Below are 19,951 nucleotides of genomic sequence, written 5' to 3'. Positions count from 1 at the left end.
CCCGCAACACTGCCTTAAACGTATCCCAGACTAGGGGGCTGTTATCCTCTATAGGGTTGTTTGCAAAGAACTCCTCCCAAAGCGTTAACAGCTCACAGGCGGCCCCCATCTGCGACAGCCAGAATGGATTAAATCTCCAGAATCTAGCTCCCTGGGGGGAGTCAAGCTCCACCCCCAGGTACACCGGCGAGTGATCGGAGACCCCTCGCGGTAGGTAGTCAACAGCCGTCACAGATGGTACCAGACGCCTGGAAGTCAAGGCCATATCAATGCGTGAAAAGACTCCATGGGAGCCCGAAAAGCAGGAAAAGGACCGAGCAGATGGAAACCGGAGCCTCCAGACATCCACCAGGCCCAGCTCAGACATCAAGCGGGCAAACGTAGTGGGCCCGCTCCTCCCCACATCCCCAGCCGGACGCCACCTGTCCAGGGATTCATCCATCACTGCATTGAAATCACCCACACAAATAATTGGGGAGAGAGGGAAGTCCTGGGCAAAAATACAGGCCTTGTGCAATATAGAGGGCTGATAAGGGGGGGTATATAGATGCCCAATAGAACGAAGGGCTGGTCGTGCAGGGTACCCGCTAAAAAAACATAACATCCCGCTGGGTCTACCTGTACCTTTTGGCATTTAAAGCCCGCATTTTTATGAATAAGGACTGAAACCCCTCTAGAGTTCGGATGGAAGCACGAGTGAAATACCCATCCCACCCAAGGCTTCTTAAGGGCAAGCACCCGGCTACCTGTCAGGTGGGTCTCAAATAAGCAGGCAATATCGGGGGAATACGATTTAACCTGATTCAGCACCAATGTACGTTTTATCCTGTCATTGAGCCCCCTTACATTCCAGCCAACAATCTTCACCATAAAGCATTAGTGAGGTCACTGGTAGCAGACATTCCACTGTAAAACACTTGCCCACATACTGTCCCCGGATCACAAATAGCAAAGTTACACACACTTGAAAAATCATAAAACAAAGGAAAACAAAAAAAAAAAAAGCACAATACCGTAAAACAAACAAAAGCAATATCCCCCCCCCACCCGGCATACCCACCCCAACATAGGTACACTTAATCCCTAACCGTTAACCAGCTATACCTCCTCTAAGGAGTCAACACTCCGAACTTATAAGCCCTTAAGGGGCAACCCTTACTATAGCCTAAAGAACATGTAGCTCCTGACCCATACATTAGTATCTTAGAGAGGGGCCAAGTAAAATTAGCAAGTTATGTTTAAATTCAATACCACTTAGCGCAAAGTATCTTGTACCCTGCAAGAAAAGGGGAGGAAAATTGTTAGAGTCCTGTGCAGTCTCAGGGAGGAAGGTCCCTCGGAGCCGGCTGTAGGTCTGCCCATGTCGAGGCAGCTTGCGGATTATCAAAGAAATGGGTTCGGTTACCATCAACCACTCGAAGCCGTGCCGGATACATCATGGAATATTTAATCTGAAGAGATCTCAGCCTCTGCTTCACATTGGTATATTGGGATCTGGCTTTCTGAACCTCCAGTGAGAAGTCCTGAAAGGCGGCCACTCTACCCCCCTCACACTCCAGCGGGCCCTTGAGCCTGGCCAGTCTCAAGACCGCATCGCGATCCTTATAGTGAAGGAATTTTGCAATAAAGGTGCGAGGAGGCGCCCCCGGGGGGAGAGGGCGGGCGGGGATCCTATGCGCCCTTTCAACCGCAAACTGTGGGGTAAATTCCTCTCTTCCGAATAGTGAGATCAGCCATCTCTCTAGAAACCCCTCTGGATCAGTGCCCTCTGCCTTCTCAGGGAGGCCCACAAAACGGACGTTGTTTCTCCTGAGCCTCCCCTCCATGTCCGTCAACTTCTGCTGACATGTTGTCATACGTGATTCCAGGGCAGAAACACGGTCAGGTATGGGGGCGCACGCATCCTCTAATGTTGAGACCCGGTGTTCGACCTCCCCAACCCGGTCCCGCAGTTTCTGCATATCCTGCCGGATAAAGGATATATCAATCTTCACCTCCCCCAGGCGTTTTTCAGAATCCGTAATGGCCTGCAGGAGTTGTGCAAGTGTAACCTCAGGAGATTCCTCCATCTCAGAGACCGGAGAGAGGGGCTGCTGCTGATCAGGAGCCGGAGGGGGGACAGGGGTAGGGGATGGTGGCACAGGATCACGCTCAGTTCTAGCAAACTTAGCCAACTTCGCCGCAGCAGCAGGCCCAGACTTACGGCCCATAAAGCAAGATATCAAGACCCGTATAGGGAGCCGACACAGTCCTTGTAGTATATCACAGGCACACAAATAGGGGGGAGAGTACTCACAAATCAGCAGTCCACAGGGCTTATCGTCCAAATCTTTTTAGATGAGGGCACTCCGATTAGAGGACAGTCCTTCCAGGATTTGTTCAGCAAAGGCCTGAGAGACCAAAGGGGGGGATGGCAGGAGGAACTGAATAATGAGGAGGGGGGCACAGGGAGCAGCCACCCAATTTTTAGCTGTGTTGTCAAGGCCTTTCACATAGGCGAGCTCCGTGCCCCTTAAGCGTTGCAGCCCCAAGGGCCCTCCGTCCCCACCCTCTGTCTGTGCAGATCTGGGCAGGCACAGGCAGAGTCAGCGACTGTTCCCCAAGATGGCGCCGTTATTTCTGCGCATCACTGCCAACAGTAGCTCCCAGGGCGGTCCCGCGTGTTGTCACAGGGTCCCCCAGCCTCCGCGCCCGGCACCAGGTCAAAACGAGGGCCCCCCGACTCCTCTGCCGTCCGGTCCTCTCCCTCGCTCACCAGCGCCGGAGACGCGATGTTGCTGCCACCTCCAATATGGCGCCGGCGGGCCCGCGGCCTCGGTACTTCGGGACCCGTCCCCGGGGGTCGCCCGCAGTCCGGAGACAGACGCCGCTTCCTCCGCAGGCCGCCGCGAGCACAGCCCCACCTCAGGCAGCGGAGTCCCCCGCCGCTCGGCTCCAGCAGCGCCCACAATCCGGAGCAAGCCGCGTCTCCAAGATGGCGCCGGCTAACACAGGGCGCACGAGGGGAGCAGAGATGATGCTGGTGCTCACCCTCTTTGCAGCACAGGGTTTTCCCGGCAGCTGGCGCAGGTACAGGGTATGTTCCCCTATCCACAGGACCAGTTATTAGGGTCCCCACTCTTAATCAGGATGCTGATCGGATGCTGTAGGGTCAGGAGCTCAGCAAGAGCACGTCTTACTCCATGTCCCGCTAGGCCACGCCCCTCCCGCATTTGGGGTACTTATGTACTAACTGGGCTGCCGATTTTGAAATCGGGTCCATCGCATCCGACCATATCGCATGCGATGCGATGGACCCGATTTTTCCATAGGATTCAATGTTAAAATGGACTGAGTCTATTTTAACATGGAATTCAATGGGAAAAGGGGTCCTTTTCATACCCCTACTAAGTGGGCATGGAGTTGGATATAAACCTGTGGCGAGCCACCGAGCCCCGCGAGAGGACACAGAATACCGTTCGCTCGCCTCGCTACGCTCGCCACAGGTTTATATCCAACTCCATGCCCACTTGGATAGTAGGGGTATGAAAAAGGACCCCTTTTTCCCCATTGAATTCCATGTTAAAATTGACTCAATAAACAGTCCAGGAGCAAAATACTAACCCAATGTCATCAGCAACCACATAGCAGCTGAAAGCACAGGGACTTTATTGTATTCACAATACACACATAAAAAAAAAAAAAAAAATACTATATAAAATACAATAAAAGCTGTTACATGCAATATCCAACCCAACCTTCCCCCCCATTCCTCCATCAACCCCTGTGGGGCTTTACACTAGTACAACCACACCATGGGTGATAAGACAGCTGTTATAGGTCACTGTAAATCACAGTTCACAATCACTTCATAAATATTCTAAGACTTGGAGGGTATTCAGCGCATGTCGATATTTCCAACAGATCAGCATACAACTCTCCCATGAGGTGGTTTTCGACCACATTAAAGCCCGGCAGATTAGACTTTATAAAAAGTAAACTATCCACAAGGTCGAAAACATCTGCTGGATTGTCGATTGTAGACTGACGGAACTTTTCCGTGACCGACAGTCAAGTTAACATTAGATTGGCCATAATTCCAACTGATTAATGTTTTATTCTGACTGTCAGAACGTTTTAAATAATCCCCTTTGCCTCCAAGATCATTTAACTCAAAGTGGTACACAAAGCATTAAAAATGATCATAAGGATATGCAACAACTGATTATGACCATAACTTTTCTGCAACAACTATTTTAAAGCCACACATGGGACTGTTGCACCAGCAGTACATACCCAGAGTGCAAAATACATTAGAATCAAAATATAGGTACTTGTTTCCTAGCACAGCGCCAACTACTGCATTTGCGTAGTGGGCTATGCAGGGTAGTGACATCGCATGCGATACGATTTCACTACCCTGCATAGCCCACTACGCAAATAATACAATAATGGCATGCGATGCGACTACGTTTGCGGACGTAGTAAAATCGGGCGCCGTGCTAGGAAACAAGTACCAAAATATGATTAAATGATTGTGTTAAAATTGTAAACCAGACCTAATCAGTCCCAAATAGTAATCTATGAAACCTGTAACAAAACTTGAAGCCAGTTATATCCAGAAGATGCCACAAGAGGGCGCAGCAATCTGTACAACACTGGCAGTGGCATTGTGCCAGATCGCTACAATATAAGCAGCAGAACTTCTAACTAACATCAGGCGTTAAAGGTATAGGTCTAGTCATATTATATAGTGACAGTGAGTCTCCAAAACACTGCCATCTGCTGGCAGAGAACGAAACTACATCTCTCACACATGCACAAACGCAAAAGGTAGCGGACTAGCTTTCGCTTCAAGCAGGCTTACTAAGCTAGTATGTAATTATATACATATTAATGTATGTGCACAGACTGGCAAAACCACCACGTGCAGAAGATACATGTACAGCAGCACTAACAGTTCCTATAAGCAGTTACAGGAGCATCCGGCCACAGAACGGACTTTCTACACATCACATATTTTCAGTGAGACGGAACAATGCTCACACTGAGGCATCAGGTGCAGACACCCTGGGACTGCACTGATAGGTCACCATCATTTGCTGGAGATGTGAATACACTCCTAACCCTCACCATGTCCCATACATATACCCACATCCGCCATTACTACTACAGATTATTAGTTAATAAATGCAGGATTTAAACATTTTAGCCCTTACTTTAAAACAAAGACCTGTATTCCCATCAGATGCTGTGTACAAAGACCTGTATTCCCATCAGATGCTGTGTACAAAGACCTGTATTCCCATCAGATGCTGTGTAGAAATAAACGTCTCATTCTGTGTGTACCTGTGAAAACAAACCTGTACTGTAATCTGCTGAATTGAGCTATTTATGAACATATTGCTGTTCGGTCTGAAAAAAAATAAAATGCTTTTAAATTCAATGGAAGGTTTTGAAGCACGATTTCATTCAGACAATGGCCCCAATTCAGACACGCTCTCTGCGATTATCGGAGGACCGCGCACGGTACGCTGTGCGCATACTTTAGCTGTCTGTGGAAACGGAGCAAGTGAAGGCTAATGTGAGCTGTCCATAAGCAAGGTGACAGGAGGTGGCCGGCCATTGGGCGAGGGTGTCACTGACTTCAGCAGCGGCCTTCTCCTGCGCACGGCCTTCACAGTGCAGAGTACGTCTACACATACTCTGTGGCGGTGAACAGGGGGAATCCATCCGATAATTATAAATGTGTGCACGGCTGCTAAGGCATTGGCAACTGTGCATATGGGCGGCATTTTTACCTGCTTGAGCACCTACAGCCCAGCAAACAGATAGCCTAACGATACCAGAGCGCGTCGTGGAGACACAAGTTTGGGTGGAACAGCTGCAGGCGCATTTTCCCAACCAGCATCAACAACCTTCTGCGCAATTTCTAGTGAACCTGAACCATAATGGAATGACTGACTGCGGACGAGACCCTCCATTACCACAAGCTCGCCGCCATTTTGATAAGTTTGCAGAGGTGCCAGTCTAAAACCCAAAACAAAATTCTGCTTAAAATACCATAATGCAGTGTTTCCCAAACTGTGCACCTAGGCTCCCTGGGGTGCCTCAGATTGGTGGTCCAGAATCAATGAATCAATTCAAGTCATGTATTGCCAATGAAATAGGCAAAATCAGTGCAAAATCAGTGCTTGTGACTTCCAATTAAGAATATGTGGGTAAACAGAAGTGAGTAGGTCTCTCACCACATAAGTGGACCTAAGGAAAACATTTAAATCACAACTTTAATATTTTTCCAGAAATCAGTAACCAACTTTTGGCCTAGGGGTGCCATGAAAAATATTCTGATACTTTAGGGTGCCGTGATTCAAAAAGTTTGGGAACCACTGCCATAATGAATACAGCACAGCTGCAGTAATACCCCATTGGCTTGTGTTCAATGGTAGCGCAAGATGCCAAGAACAAAGAATAAAAATGACAGCTATAATAAACATGTTTATTTCACACAGGGTTCCTGTAAGTTCCAGCAGGGGTACCATGACAAGACGATAAGATGCTTGCAGAGGTGGTGTAGGCTCAGCTACACCAGTTCCACAGCCGGCCTGGTCCCGAGCTCAGACAACTCCAGCGTGAGCTTACACTGTATAGTCCTCTAATAATGCAGCAGTTTCCCCAGTTGGCAACAAGTTCTTTGTACAAGGAAAAACACAGGAATGGGCACCAGAGTTCACTCAGCTGGACCAGTATTCATCTATGTTCTCACCTGGGGCTAGAGCACCGGAAACCTAGCGGTTTCTTCAATTGCCAGCAAGATCATGGTAGAACAAAGCAGTCTCCTCTCATCTGCTTGCAGGCCATCACCACAGATTATATCCCGACATGGCAGGAAAATAATATTTGGCACAAGAATAGTAAAGTATCACACAGTGACCTCAGCTAGCAACTAAGTCACATTCCCTGTTTTTGATTGCGCCAATATGGTGGGCAAGTTAGTATTCCTGGGACTGCCCTTCCTCCGGGGACTGCAGGCTGGTGCGTAGTTTGTACATGTGGTTTAAGGACTGAGTGAAAAAAGTTCCAATGGTGTTAATTTCCATCAGCGTTAAGTTATCCAGCTGGCAAACGAGAAGAGACACAAACGCCATTTTTATATTTATTATTTCTTTCTTTATCTTACTTTATATTTATTTCCATTTCCTTTTCTATCTCTACTCTCTTGTTCGTCACTCTGTGAAACCCACCTCGACCCCCCCATTTTCCCTTAATCAAGCACCGGTCCATTTTGCCTCTCCTTAAGCAAATCCCTATACAAACAGCAGTGAGCCTAATAAAGCAGGTGGACAATTAGACGTTTGTAATCAGGAGGGACCAAGCTGGCCACAGAATTACTGAGCCAACTTGGACAAGGCTGCAGAAAATAATAGTAGTGACTCCAAACCTAGAACTAAAAGAATAGCTCCAGCGTTGCAAACCCAGCCAATGTCGCAGCCCTGGAAGTGTACACACATTATTATTCACATCAGTTCCACAGCTTTGCCTCATTGCTTAATGTGGCGGCTCTGTAGAGCTGGCTCATCCCATGGTTTTCCTGGGCACATATCGAATTAACAGCAGCACCCTAAAGCCACCGGCAGGAGAGTACTGGGTTATTGGTAAGACATTAGAAAGCTGGTTATACCTTAGCGTGCGCTTCCTGCTCCCGGACAAAGCTGTCTGCAGAGAGCCGGAGTTTAGCTATCCGAGTGTCCCAGGTGTCCTTTACAAGTGTCCTGATCTCGTCAGCCTTTGGGATGTTATCTGAAGCACTGGGAAGAGGAAACAAGGGCGGTCACACTGATGAACGTGGTGCAATGTCATATACATAAACTACTATCACTCGCCAGATTATACAAGCTGCGGGAACATTAACACCCTACTCTCCTTCAGCCTTACATTTTGTCATAGCAGTCACCTACTAACAATAGGAAAGGGAGGGTGCCACACCAGTCCCCTGCACACACTGAAGGTGATGGTGTCACACCCGTCATTTACACGAGGGGTGTGACAATCTACACAAAATGTGGCTCACGCTTCTGAACACTTTGGTATAAACCAGTGAAAACTGAGTTGAAGTTGGACTTAATTGCATCTACACAATGCCGATACTGTACACGCTTATTAGCCAAGTACAATAGCCCCCCCCCATCATTATCAACGCACTTATATAACTGCACAGATCTTTATCACCTCACTAAGGTTGCATGAGGACAGCTACTGCCACCCACTTCCACACAGAGGTGCACAGGACTCCTATCTGCATAAAGATGGTGTGCTCAGCTATGGAGCATTAGCAGTGGAGGGGGCCATGCCACCATCACATACAGGACATTTGTACAAGGTGGATCTAAAAACCATGAGGAACTTTTTTTTTTTTTTTAAACCCAAAAGAGAAAAAAAAAAAAAAAAAAACGTTGTAACACAATATCACAAAATGTAGCGGTCATGTACAGAACAAGCCACGTCACATGTTTTGTGAAGGAATTTAATTCCCCTCAACTCCAAAAATAAAAAGGGGGAAATTCAATTTTCCCCACACAGCTGCCACTGACAGAGGAAAATATCAGCTTGAAGCCCCCGGCCATGTAACCTGAAAAGTGCATAAAGTCTGCTACCTGGGCTCCTGTATGTCTTTTACTATGACGTTTTCTACATAAAGTTATACAAAGGCTTTCCAAAACTTTCAAAGTCCATTTAGTGGGAAAACAAACATTTTAGCCATAGTGTTGGGGAGGGGGGGGGCTCGCAGCACAGAGCATGGCTGCCCCACATGGAAGCTTACTCCCAGCGTTTGCAATATCTTGCAATTGTATTGAAGAAGTGTGCGCTGTATAGCAAAGCACTCGCATATTTAGGGGATCACTGTGGCCTCTGACATAGTCGGGGGGAAAAAAAAAAGTCGCTGCCATGCAAATTTGCTCAGCTGTTGCACCACCCCTAACAGCCCAAGACGCCCCCACAGACCTAATGGAATGTGCCCGTATCCCCGCCGGAACCAGGAGGGAAGTGCCCAAGTAAGCCTGTCTGATGACAGAGCGAATACAGAACCAGATCTGTCTGGGCCAACGAGCCGCCCTCCGCTTGCGGATCACTCACAGGAGGAGTGAAATCGGTGGGAAGGTGTACATCAGGGTGAACGGCCACGGGGCGGACAGGGTGTACACTAGGAAAGACCCTGGGGTCGCGAGACCCAGACCCGTACAGGGGGAGTTCGTGGTTTTAGCATGAGGCCATCAAGTCCACCTCAGGTAGGCCCCTCCATCGTACCAGCATCCGGAACACTGCCGTATAAAAGGGACCCATTTGCCGGCATCCAGGGTGTGACTGCTGAGGAAGTCTGCTTCCCAAATCAGGACTCCCGGGATAAAGATCGCTGAGAGAGCAGGGATCGTCTCCGCCCACTGAAAGATGCTTCAGACATGGCAGCCAACTGCGAGTGCCACCCTGGTGGTTGATAAAAGCCACCGTTGTCGCATTGTCCAACTGGACTTGCACCAGGGGCGACCCCTCAGCCACGGTTCCGCCAGACAGAGGGCCCGCAAGACTGCCTTCAGTTAGAGGACGTTGATGAGAGCTGGGCCTCCATAGTGGTCCAGAGGCCCTAGAACGACCTCTGGCAGTGACCACCCCCCTAACCACAGAGGCTGGCATCCATAGTGAGAAGAGTCCACTGGTGGTTCCAGAAAGGCCTCCCCAGAGTGAGATTCTGGTCCAGGAGCCACCAGCAAAGGGAGAGACGTACCGTTGGAAACAAAGCGAACGCCTGGGCCCGGATGTTGTGGTAAGATCCTGACCACTTGGAGGGAATCTTTCGCTGTAGCGGGCGGGAGTGGAACTGAGCATACTCTGCCATGTCAAAGGCCGATACTATCGAACCCAGGAACCTCATGCAGGCATGCACAGACACACGCCAGGGAGAGAGGAGACGCAGTATCCGGGACTGCAGAGCCAGACAGTGTTCCACCGGAAGGTAGATTCTCTGACGAACCGTATCCAACCTGGCCCCCAGAAGGACCATAGACTGAGCCGAAAGCAAGAAAGACTTGGGCCAATTGATGACCCAGCCGTGACGCTCCAGGAGATGCACCACTATGACCAGGTGGTTCTGGAGAACATCTGCTGGTTGCGCAGACTGCTGCCCATCACGGCCATGACCTGTGGCCTGTCTACCGCCCCTAGGGTGTTCACAAAGAGCAGGGCCCGGAATTGAAAATGACTGTCCTGGAGGGCATACCGCAGAAACCGTTGATGTTCTGGCCGGATGGGGATATGCATTCTGTATATCCAGTGAGGCCATAACAAAAAAGTCCCCCAGCTGAAGGGCCCAACTATGGAGCGCAAGGTTTCCATCCTGAACGTCGGTACTCGAACAAACCTGTTGAGCAGTTTAAAGTTGAGGATGGGCTGGAAGGATACGTTGGGCTTTTTGACAAGAAAAAGGCTGGCATAGAACCCGGAACCCCTTTGAGCTAAGGGGACGGGTACAATGACTCCTGACAGGAGCAGCTTTTGAACGAACTGTTCCAAAGCCCTGCGCTTTTCCAGGTCCGATGGGAGGAGTCGCCAAAAAGTTAAGGAGTAGCATTGAGAGACCACGTCCCGAACCCAAGAGTTTGTTGTGGATTCTAGCCAGATGGCCGAGAACTCCAACAGACGTCCGCCCACATTTGGATCCCCCAGGAGATCTGGGGGATCTAGAGGAGGCCTGTCCCCTGCCCTGAAAGCTAAAGGACTCGAAGGGAACCTGGGGCTGTGGGGTAGGGGCAGACCGCAGTAAAGCAGCCTTAGAAGCTGCTACCATTTTATCCAGCTCTGGTCCAAATAAGAGGGAACCCTTGAAGGGAAGAGCTTCTAAACTTTTATTAGAGTCTGGGTACGCCTTCCAAGAGCGCAGCCATAGAGATCTGCGTGCAGCCACAGCTGATGCTCTAGGAGGTGAGAGGCGGGATCCAGAGCCGCCTCTCCCAGATAAAGTGCAGCCTGATGCACCAAATCAATGGTAGGCAGCAGGTTTCTGCAGGCACCTGCTCAGCAACCTCCGTCCACTCAACTAAAGCCTTGGCCACCCAAGGCAGATGCTAGGGCAGGCCGACCCGCTGAACCGGAAGTGGTGTAAATGAGTTTTAGGAAGTTCTCCAACTTCCGATCAGCTGGGTCCTTAAGGGAAGGAATGGGCAGCATAGAGGATTTTTTACTAACTTTGCCACATGTGCGTCTACTTTGAGGACAGTTTCCCAGGGAACTCTGTCCTCAGTGTAAAAAAGCAAAATAAAAGTGAAGTAAGGCTGCAGAAAGCAGCCCCTCTATCAGGTGCATCTGGATCCTGCCAGCACTTGGAGGTGGGGTAGAGGAGGAGCCTGGCTGCCTGGGGGGCAATGAAGTATAACCTCTAGGGTGCTGGAAGCGCTCTCACACTACACTACCAACTGTAAAGCCTGTGGCGCCTGACGTGTCCTGATGAATAAAAAAAAAAAACCAACAACAAAAACTCATGTCAACCATTCACAGATGCCTTCGACCACTAGTGTTGATCTTAAAGACGATCGATCCGCCGTCCGGTTACCCTGCTATATACATTCATATAAAAACTGGGAACATCTAGGGAACACCACCACAACTATGCTCAGGGAACCATACAGCAAGGCCACTGAGCCACTGTTTACATTTCAAAGCATTCACATTCTACAGATCCAATGGTGTTCTAGGAAATATGAACTATTGGGCGTCCTTGAGAGCTGGTTTTATAAGATGATCCCCAAGTGGGGACACAGTGTTGCATCTCTCGGGTTTCTCGGACTTCTCATTTGCATTGCTAATAAAGCAGCCTCCTTTAACTTCATTAACACAGTACAGGCATAGACAATAAGCACTCTTTCTACTTACTGGTTCAACAATAGCTTGGTAAGTTCCATGTAATGTGGATTCGGCATTGGGGTAAATGTATCCTCCCGCCGCTCATGGTCTCTGATTTCCTCCAGTTTTTCTGTAAATAAAACAAACTTTTCCTTACAAAGTCCTCCTGTTGTCTTCTGATGCTAGTCATAAGAACACTACAACTTAAGCCCCATACACACTATCTGATAGGCTTTAAGGATACTGCTCAGTGACATCACTCGGCAGACACTGCTAGCGAGTCTCGTGGACAATAGGTAGCATTGGGCATGTAGCACAGACTACGGGGTTTTCATGTACAATGTGCAAGAGCGTGCATTGTTAATGATAAGCAAATTATTATCACTCAGGAGAACTAAAATGAGCGATATCGTTACAGTAAAACATATCTAGTGTGTATGGGGCTTTATATACAGCTTTTGATACTTATGTAGCAGGAAAATACATCCGTAGAGCTCTAAGTAATGACCAGCTCCAAGACATTCAGAAAGCATGCCATTATATTGCAGGATTTAATGATGTGTGTTACAAAGACAAATAGGCAGCAGTAATTAAGTCAGTAACTATCAAGAAGATTGGGTGAGGTGCGAGATTCTATAGGGGGGGGGGGGGGGGGGCTGACTGTAGGTTACTGGCACAGAAAACATAGCATGGCATGTTACTACATCTCAGTTCTTGCTTAATGCTTCGCCTGGACAGACATCCTCTCAGACAAGAGGACAAACTACAGGTCCTGACCCCGTTGAGAAGCTGGACGGGATGGTAAGGGAACGCAGTACTTGTTTCCTAGCACGGCGCCCACAATATTCAGTCGCATGCCGTATTCGATGCGATTTTAAAAATTGTATAAGCCCCCTAATGGGTTTGTTCAATGTTAAATGCCCCCCAAATAAGATTTTAAATTGTATAAACACCCTAATGGGTGCTTACAATGTTAAATGCACCCCCACCATGAACGTCAACTGGAAGCGTGGGGAGCGTAGCGAGCCCGCGAGGGGTGACGGCACGCGTCCTCCGACCTTTTCATAACACCACTATCCACGTCGACGTGGAGTTTATTTTATAGTGTGGCGAGCGCAGTGAGCCCGAAGCGTGGCGAGCGCTGCGAGACCCATGAGGGGACGGGTATTACTTCACATGTGTTCGGCGTCCGCTCGCCACACTATCTAAAATCAACTCCACGCCGACGTGGATGGTGGGGGTATGAAAAGGTCGAAGGACGCGTACCGCTGTGCTCGCCACGCTTCGGGTTGACGTTCATTGTGGGGGTGCATTTAACATTCTAAGCACCCATTAGGGTGCTTATACAATTTAAAAATCGCATGGCATGGTATGCCATATACAATTTTAAACTGTGCACCGTGCTAGGAAACCGGTATCGGGAACGCTGTATAAATCTTAGCAGCCCAGATTCCCAGAGATTATTGCTGCTAAGAGAGGGTCTGCAAACTACACAACCCTTGTGTGCACGCACACACTCAAATAAGTTACACAATTTGCCACACAAGTCAATAAATGCAATTAAAGACCTTGTGAAAGATAAAGCATTATTATGTTCTGTTATATAGTGACAAAGATTTGAAGGCATATACATTAGTGCACACATTTATAGGGTAGGATGTAAATACCTAAATTAAATAATTTAAACACTTTTAAAATTAGAATGGTTATGCCCTGAATTTGTACTGGGAACACTATGTAATAGATCAGTCATACAAGCAAAGAAGGATATTTCATTAATGGTGTCAGCTTAGGTGTATAGCAAATGTCTGTAAATGGCATTGTCTAGACATATTGGGGGAAATTTGTAAAAAAAAAAAAAAATACGGCAATTCGTATTGATGTGCTATCAATACGAATTGCCATATTTTCGGGATAGTAAATGTGAAAAATAAGTATTTCTGGATACAAATACACCTATTTTTTACAAATTTCCTTTAGTAAATTTCCCCCATTGTGTCAGACCTGCAGCAGAACAGATGACAATATATTTGTACAGGCAACTGACCTGCCCGTTATGCTAGCCACAGGTAATGCAGACAATGGCAAATATAAAAGATGTCTGGTCAGACATAGTGCAGCCGATTGAGCCAAGTGTGTACCCAGCCTTAACCCATATCACACAGTTGTAGGCCTGCCATGCTACTGGTGTGGTATAGCTACACCCGTGTATAGCTCAAACACACATGCAGGTGTGCCTTGTGTTAATGTATGGTTCTATATAACCTCTATGAGGTGAAGTACCACCAGTGACCACCTTTGTGTGCTAAAATATGTGATAACAGAAAGTAAAAGCAATTTTCGCACAGACACTGATCTGTTTTAAAACTTGCTGGATATGGAGAGGGGGAGCTGTGAATACAGATTGGAGGTAGGAACAGATAGGGACTGGGGTGGGTGGAGACGTTGTGGGCTAAAACACGGTCACAGTTTAAAGTGAAAGTACATTGAAGAAACTACAACTAGTTGTATATATAGAATTCCCTCTTACCAACATCCATCCACTCTGGAGGGACAATACGACATTTCTGCCTCTGTTTAAGGTTGATGGCCAACCAGAGAGGAACCTGGACAGGTAAACCAGGGTTGAACGGACCTAAATCACCCTGGAAAATTACAATGACAAATAAAACAATGTTATTGCTAATCCAATGTATATGTGGATTATTTTGTTTATAAAGCAAGTGTAATAATGTTACATTGTGTCGTCTTGAGTCCACACATTATACTACATATGTATTAAAATGTAACAACCGAAGCAAAAAGACGGGAGCCAAGATTGTGGCACAAATATTCAAGAACAAGTCTAGAGGGCGGGACTATGCAGATTTGCTCTACCACAAATAAACAGGCATGCACTGAGTACACACAGCATGGCGGACTGCTTATTACCTCCGCAACATTGTACACAAGCAAACTCGTAATTACCTGAATAAAGCATTTACAATAGGAATACTGATTTATTTTAGACAGTGAGCTCATTGGTAATTTTTTACACTTATTGAATCTGAATCATTAGAACCATTTGTGGATGAGTGGTTAATTAACCCTTTTAGTGCCACAGTTACTGCAGGAGATCCTCAAAATATCCGCTAAAAACGCCGGGCCGCTCAGAGACTGTTCTTTTAGTATAAATACAAATAAAGCCAAGTCAATTTATTGAAGCTTAGTTAAATAAATATTGCACCCAAAAAAACATTTTTTAGCGGATAGTTGGAGGACCTCTTACAGCAACACTGTGAAGCTGCTGGGTGGGAGGCCGCCGGGTGACTGCTGGGTGTCTATACCACTCCTTGTCCCCGACTTTTCTGGTGTGAAAGGGGTACTCTTTGGACTCTCACATAGCATTGTCACAATTGTATGTATAAGACTTCTGAGAAGGGACCAGACCAGGGGTAGCATCACTTCTGGTTTGGACCCTGCAGCGTGTTCAGGAGGGCCTACTTCCCCAACATATGTACTATTGTATATGCTAAGCCATATTTAAAACAGACCATTGTAATAAAAACAATGCCTAAATAGATTCCACACATCAGCAACATCCAGGGCCATTTGTATTTCTAAACCTCTCTATTTCCCTTTCACTGTATGTAAAGGGTTGGATAGTAATCACAGGATCTTTGAAGCAAAATAATTTCTATACATTTATATATATGTCTCTATTTAGAATGCAATATTATTTGATTTACATACAGTATCTGAAGTTTCTATTCCAGCACAATCACCAACAAGGAACATCACATGATCATTTATCGGGGATTGGTCATGATAATTATAGTGTCTTATTGCACTCAAAAGAAAATTTAGGATTGCCAGAATGCATCAACATTCACATGCAGGTATTGGGGATGCCATAGGCACCCGTCCTGGTCATGTGGACAAATTCCTGCTCGTCAATCTAGTGTAGAAATGGCAGGATCTAGGGCCCAATGGCACAAACAACTGAATATCGCCCAGCAGCACATGACAAATGTATTCACCCCTGTGAGTAGAAAACAGCTATGAAAAGCACATTGGGGTATCATGCCAGTGGGCAGAATATGGATAGCTCATGTCGAAAAAAACGCACGTCAATCTTTTGTCAATGCCGACCTATCAGCCAGATACCTCCTAAAGCTGTGTACACACAGGGGCGATTTCAGAATATAATCGTTGACAATATGGTCACTGAGCGACCATATTGTCAGCGATTGGAGTGTGCACCGGCAATAAATTGTGGTGTGCGCGCTTCCGTTTTCAGCCCCTTATGGTCGCTGGAGCATGCTCCTCCAACCAGCGACTTCCCCTGCCTCTTCTCCCGGCAGTGTGACATTTTCATCAGCGGGACACTGAGCAATATATTGCCAGCGATCATATTGCTCCGTGTGTACGCACCATAACTCTCCTCACAGCCTAATCCTAACCAAACCCAACCCCCCTCTTTCCAAATAACTCTAATCCCCTTCTTAGCGCCTGACCCTCCCTGCAACCCTAATGCTCCCTATTACTGTATATCCCTAACCTTTCATCCCACCACCCACTAGTACCTAGCCTTTACCCACCAGTGCCTACCACTAACCCTACCCCACCCTACTAGTCCTAGGGGAGTCTAAGGTGTGGTCCGCGAGTGCTTCGGATCACCCGTTAGACATACCACTGATCTGCACATAAAAGCGGTGACATGAGCAGAGAGCGGAGGGCTGCCCGGCTGTATTCAGACTTAGAGGAGGTCCACAGCTATTTTGAAATATCACGCTGGCCACCACTGCCGCTCCCGATCAGCTGCTGGACCGTGAGCTCCAATTGACCCACGAGCCAGCGCAAGATTTCAAAATTCAGAACTGCTCTGAGTCTGCATACAAGCCGGGCAGCCCACAACTCTCTGCACAGCTGTCATCGATTTAAAGTCTGCCTGGCTGGTCTCGTTACCGCGAGCGACAGCATTTCACTCTCACTCAGCAACAAGCAATTAACTCCCCTGTGGCAAGGAACATGTAATCCCCCTTGGCATCGAGCATGAAGGTAAGCAGCACTTATGTGGCACAATGTGCATCACGGCATGTGGCACAGTGTGTATCGGGCATCATAGCATGTGGAATAACATGTAACGGGCAGTACAGTGTGTGGTGTAAGGTGTAATGCCACACCCCCTTTCCATGAGGTCACACCACCTTTTTAGTAGTTGGATCAGTAGACGATCGTTAGATCTAAACTATTAAGGTCAACACACGAAAAAGGTCAACATAGCTAAGACAGACAGGGTCAAAAGGTCAACACAAGCATTAGGTCGACAATGGGAATGCATGTCAACCTTAATTTGGTCGACCCATACCCATTACTAAATTTCGAGATTCACTAGTGCCTATAATTAACACTGGCAGCTGCTCCTCAGAGAGCATGCTGGGACATGTAGTGCCACAGCGGCTGAGGCGAAACCATGTAGCCGTACTCTCTCACCCCTATGAGGTAGACTTTGTCCAGGCTGAAATTGGGGATGACGGTGACCAGCTCCTTCTCAGCCAAAAATTCCACCTCAGACGCGTCCATCTCCGTCGCCGTCCTCCGCTATCAGCCCGGCTGTCACCACTGCCCGCCCACAGTTTTCCCGCGCTGCAGCAGCCGTCCAATCACAGAGCAGGGAAGGGCCCGATGCTGCTGGTTTGTTTGCGTTCCACGTCTCGTTTCGGACTCGAAATCACAAAAGTTTTATATGGTAGCGAGGTGTGGAACGCGAAATCCGGAAGTTCCTACTCAGCAGCCCCTCAGCTCGGCTGTAAATAAAGCCAATTCTGCTCTTGCTTTCCCTAACCTGAGCTGAATGAGGAATAGAGGGAAAAACAAAAGCTGTTTGCGGGGTCATTTGCTCAGACCATGTTGGAGAAATAATAAAACAATAGGGACAAGCAGTCAGGTTGTTATCACCCTGTGCTAGATCGAAGCTAAAGGTCCTCTGAAGTCACCATCGTGTGACCTGCTGTGGCAGCAAGAAGGGGTGTGAGGTCAGGGTTAGGTCTAAATTGTAGTGGGCTAAAGGACCTCCTGGCGTTACTGGGGAGGAGAGGGGGTGGATAGAGGAGGGGCAAAGTCGGAAGAAGGGGCCCAAACAGACCCTCGCGGGCTCGCTTTGCTCGCCACGCATTGCTAATATAGAACTGGTACATTACCATTAATTACTTGTACTATTTACTATATATACATTTTTATCAAGGGGCACAGACCATGCACTGTAATAGTTAGCCAAGCTCTGAGGCAACTGGCGGCTGGCCACACCTTACACTGTCCTCCAGTCCAACACTGAAAGCTGCATACACATTATAAGATCTGTCCAATCTTTCTGGTTGGAATGAAAATCTGATAATGTATGGGAGCAAATGACAATTAGCTATGGGGCAGGGGTGTGGTATGGGACTCCGACAGTTGGGATCCCGACTGCCCGGAGTCAGACAGCATGGCAAGCACAAAAAAGTCCCTTGCGGACTAGCTACGCGAGCCACCTATTCTATTCTCCCTCTATGGGAGTCGTGGACCCCACGAGGGAAAATAGCGGGTGGCCGTCGGGCACCCGGCTGTCGACGTTTTGACAACCGGGATCCCGACGTCGGGTAAACGACTGTCGGGAACCCGTCCGGCACCCATGGGGCAGTACAGTGTGTGTACATTTCTTCTTGCATACCTCCCAACCGTCCGTCCCGATTACTGCGAGATCTCCCCGGTTTTCGGGGACGTTCCCACGTCCCTCTCGCGGGCGGCAGTGTCCCCCCGTCAGTTGCTGGCCAGCTGTGCACATGCATCTATTCCCGCAGCCAGAGGGGCTGGGGGCATGGCTAGAGGCTCACAGAGCCTCTGGGCTATGCCCCTACAGTGGAAAATGGGTGCATGGCCTCACGGGACAACTCAATTATAGGCCACGTCCCCTCCCAATACAGTACACGCCCCCTCCCGTGGCAAGCCACGCCCCTTAATTTCAGGCATCTCAAAGCCTACAAGTTGGGAGGTATGTTCTTGCATAACCATGCCCGCCTCCGCCCCCCACTCCTCTGTAAACTGTTCATGGTAGGAATCACCGTGGCACTTATAAATGATGGAGACAGTTTGCAGAACAGCCTGGCCCATAGTCTGGCTGGTACCGAATATTACAGCATACAATTAAAAAGTGTTCACCAGCTGATCAATCACCAGCGCTCACTGACCTGAATACAACTTCTGTAAATGACCTCTACATATAGGGAATATTGCTGTTGTCTTCTACCATCTGCTGCTTTATTAAGTGTGAGCACATCCATCTGCTCACCATTCTCTCCCAGGTTTTGTTATTATAGAGAATTGTAAAACTTAACAGACACTCCAACATCATATTGCAAATAAGTGGGGAATGTTTACGATATTTTTACAAATTGAAATGTGTTATTTAAGACACTGAAATTTTTATTTCATATCTGAAATCCCATCGGGGGTCACAAGAGAAAAGTTAAAATGAGGTAATAGGAAAAGAGGAACACCTGTCTGGAAGATAGTAACAAGATATTCACTGACAAACCCAGAAGCAGCAGCGCACTTGTGAACTGTGGAGTACACTCGCTGTGTGGGGTGGTCTTCCCCAAATACACTTTTCCCTCTCCTATAATCAGCACTGATCCAGTTAAATCAGGATAGATGGAACCTAAAATAACAAATGTCATACTCACCTACATTCAGGAATGGCCAGGAGACTCCCAGAAATTGGCACCCCAGAATTGAAGCAGAACCATACACAGCCATTTGTCCTGGATGATACTGTACATATATTATAGACGATATGATTGGTTTCTCTAATGCAATTCTGGGTGCTAATATCACACCCAGATCGCATTGAAAATCCAATCAATGATTCACCTGTAAATGGGCCCTGTAGTGTTTAAATCCCAGTTATACTAAAGGAAAGCTGTCATTCTTTCTGAAAATCAATCCAAGCGATTCAGCTGTCCATGCAATACTCAGGCATGAAGCTATAATGTAAGTTGATATTTGTAAGGCAGTTGATTTTATTCAAAACCGTCGCAAAAGTTTATTGTGAAGCACTGCA

General features: G+C 47.6%; 1 protein-coding gene across 1 annotated transcript; it reads right to left on the bottom strand.

Moving 5' to 3' along the window:
• Positions 1-6,464: 6,464 nt before the first annotated feature.
• Positions 6,465-17,567, bottom strand: GINS2 (GINS complex subunit 2). Its single transcript, XM_083164229.1, has 5 exons — positions 17,347-17,567; positions 14,402-14,516; positions 11,902-12,001; positions 7,661-7,787; positions 6,465-7,097 (listed from the first exon to the last, which is right to left on the bottom strand). The coding sequence occupies exons 1-5, from the start codon at positions 17,434-17,436 to the stop codon at positions 6,972-6,974; spliced, it is 558 nt and encodes a 185-aa protein (XP_083020355.1). The 5' UTR covers positions 17,437-17,567; the 3' UTR covers positions 6,465-6,971.
• Between the last annotated feature and the right edge of the window lie 2,384 nt (positions 17,568-19,951).

The sequence above is a fragment of the Crinia signifera genome, chromosome 11, assembly GCF_055691185.1.
Source record: "Crinia signifera chromosome 11, ASM5569118v1, whole genome shotgun sequence".
Taxonomy (NCBI): Eukaryota; Metazoa; Chordata; class Amphibia; order Anura; family Myobatrachidae; genus Crinia; species Crinia signifera.
The sequence above is the reverse complement of the archived record's forward strand: the minus strand, read 5'-3'. Positions and strand labels throughout refer to the sequence as shown.

What these genes read in the sequence shown, in the direction of transcription:
- GINS2 (XM_083164229.1), bottom strand. Translation starts at nt 17,436, where the DNA reads ATGGACGCGTCTGAGGTGGAATTTTTGGCTGAGAAGGAGCTGGTCACC. An exon ending in ACAAAGTCTACCTCATAGGG is followed by an intron (nt 14,517 to 17,346) that starts GTGAGAGAGTAC and finishes GTAATTTTCCAG; the next exon opens with GGTGATTTAGGTCCGTTCAA. An exon ending in TCCAGAGTGGATGGATGTTG is followed by an intron (nt 12,002 to 14,401) that starts GTAAGAGGGAAT and finishes TTTTATTTACAG; the next exon opens with AAAAACTGGAGGAAATCAGA.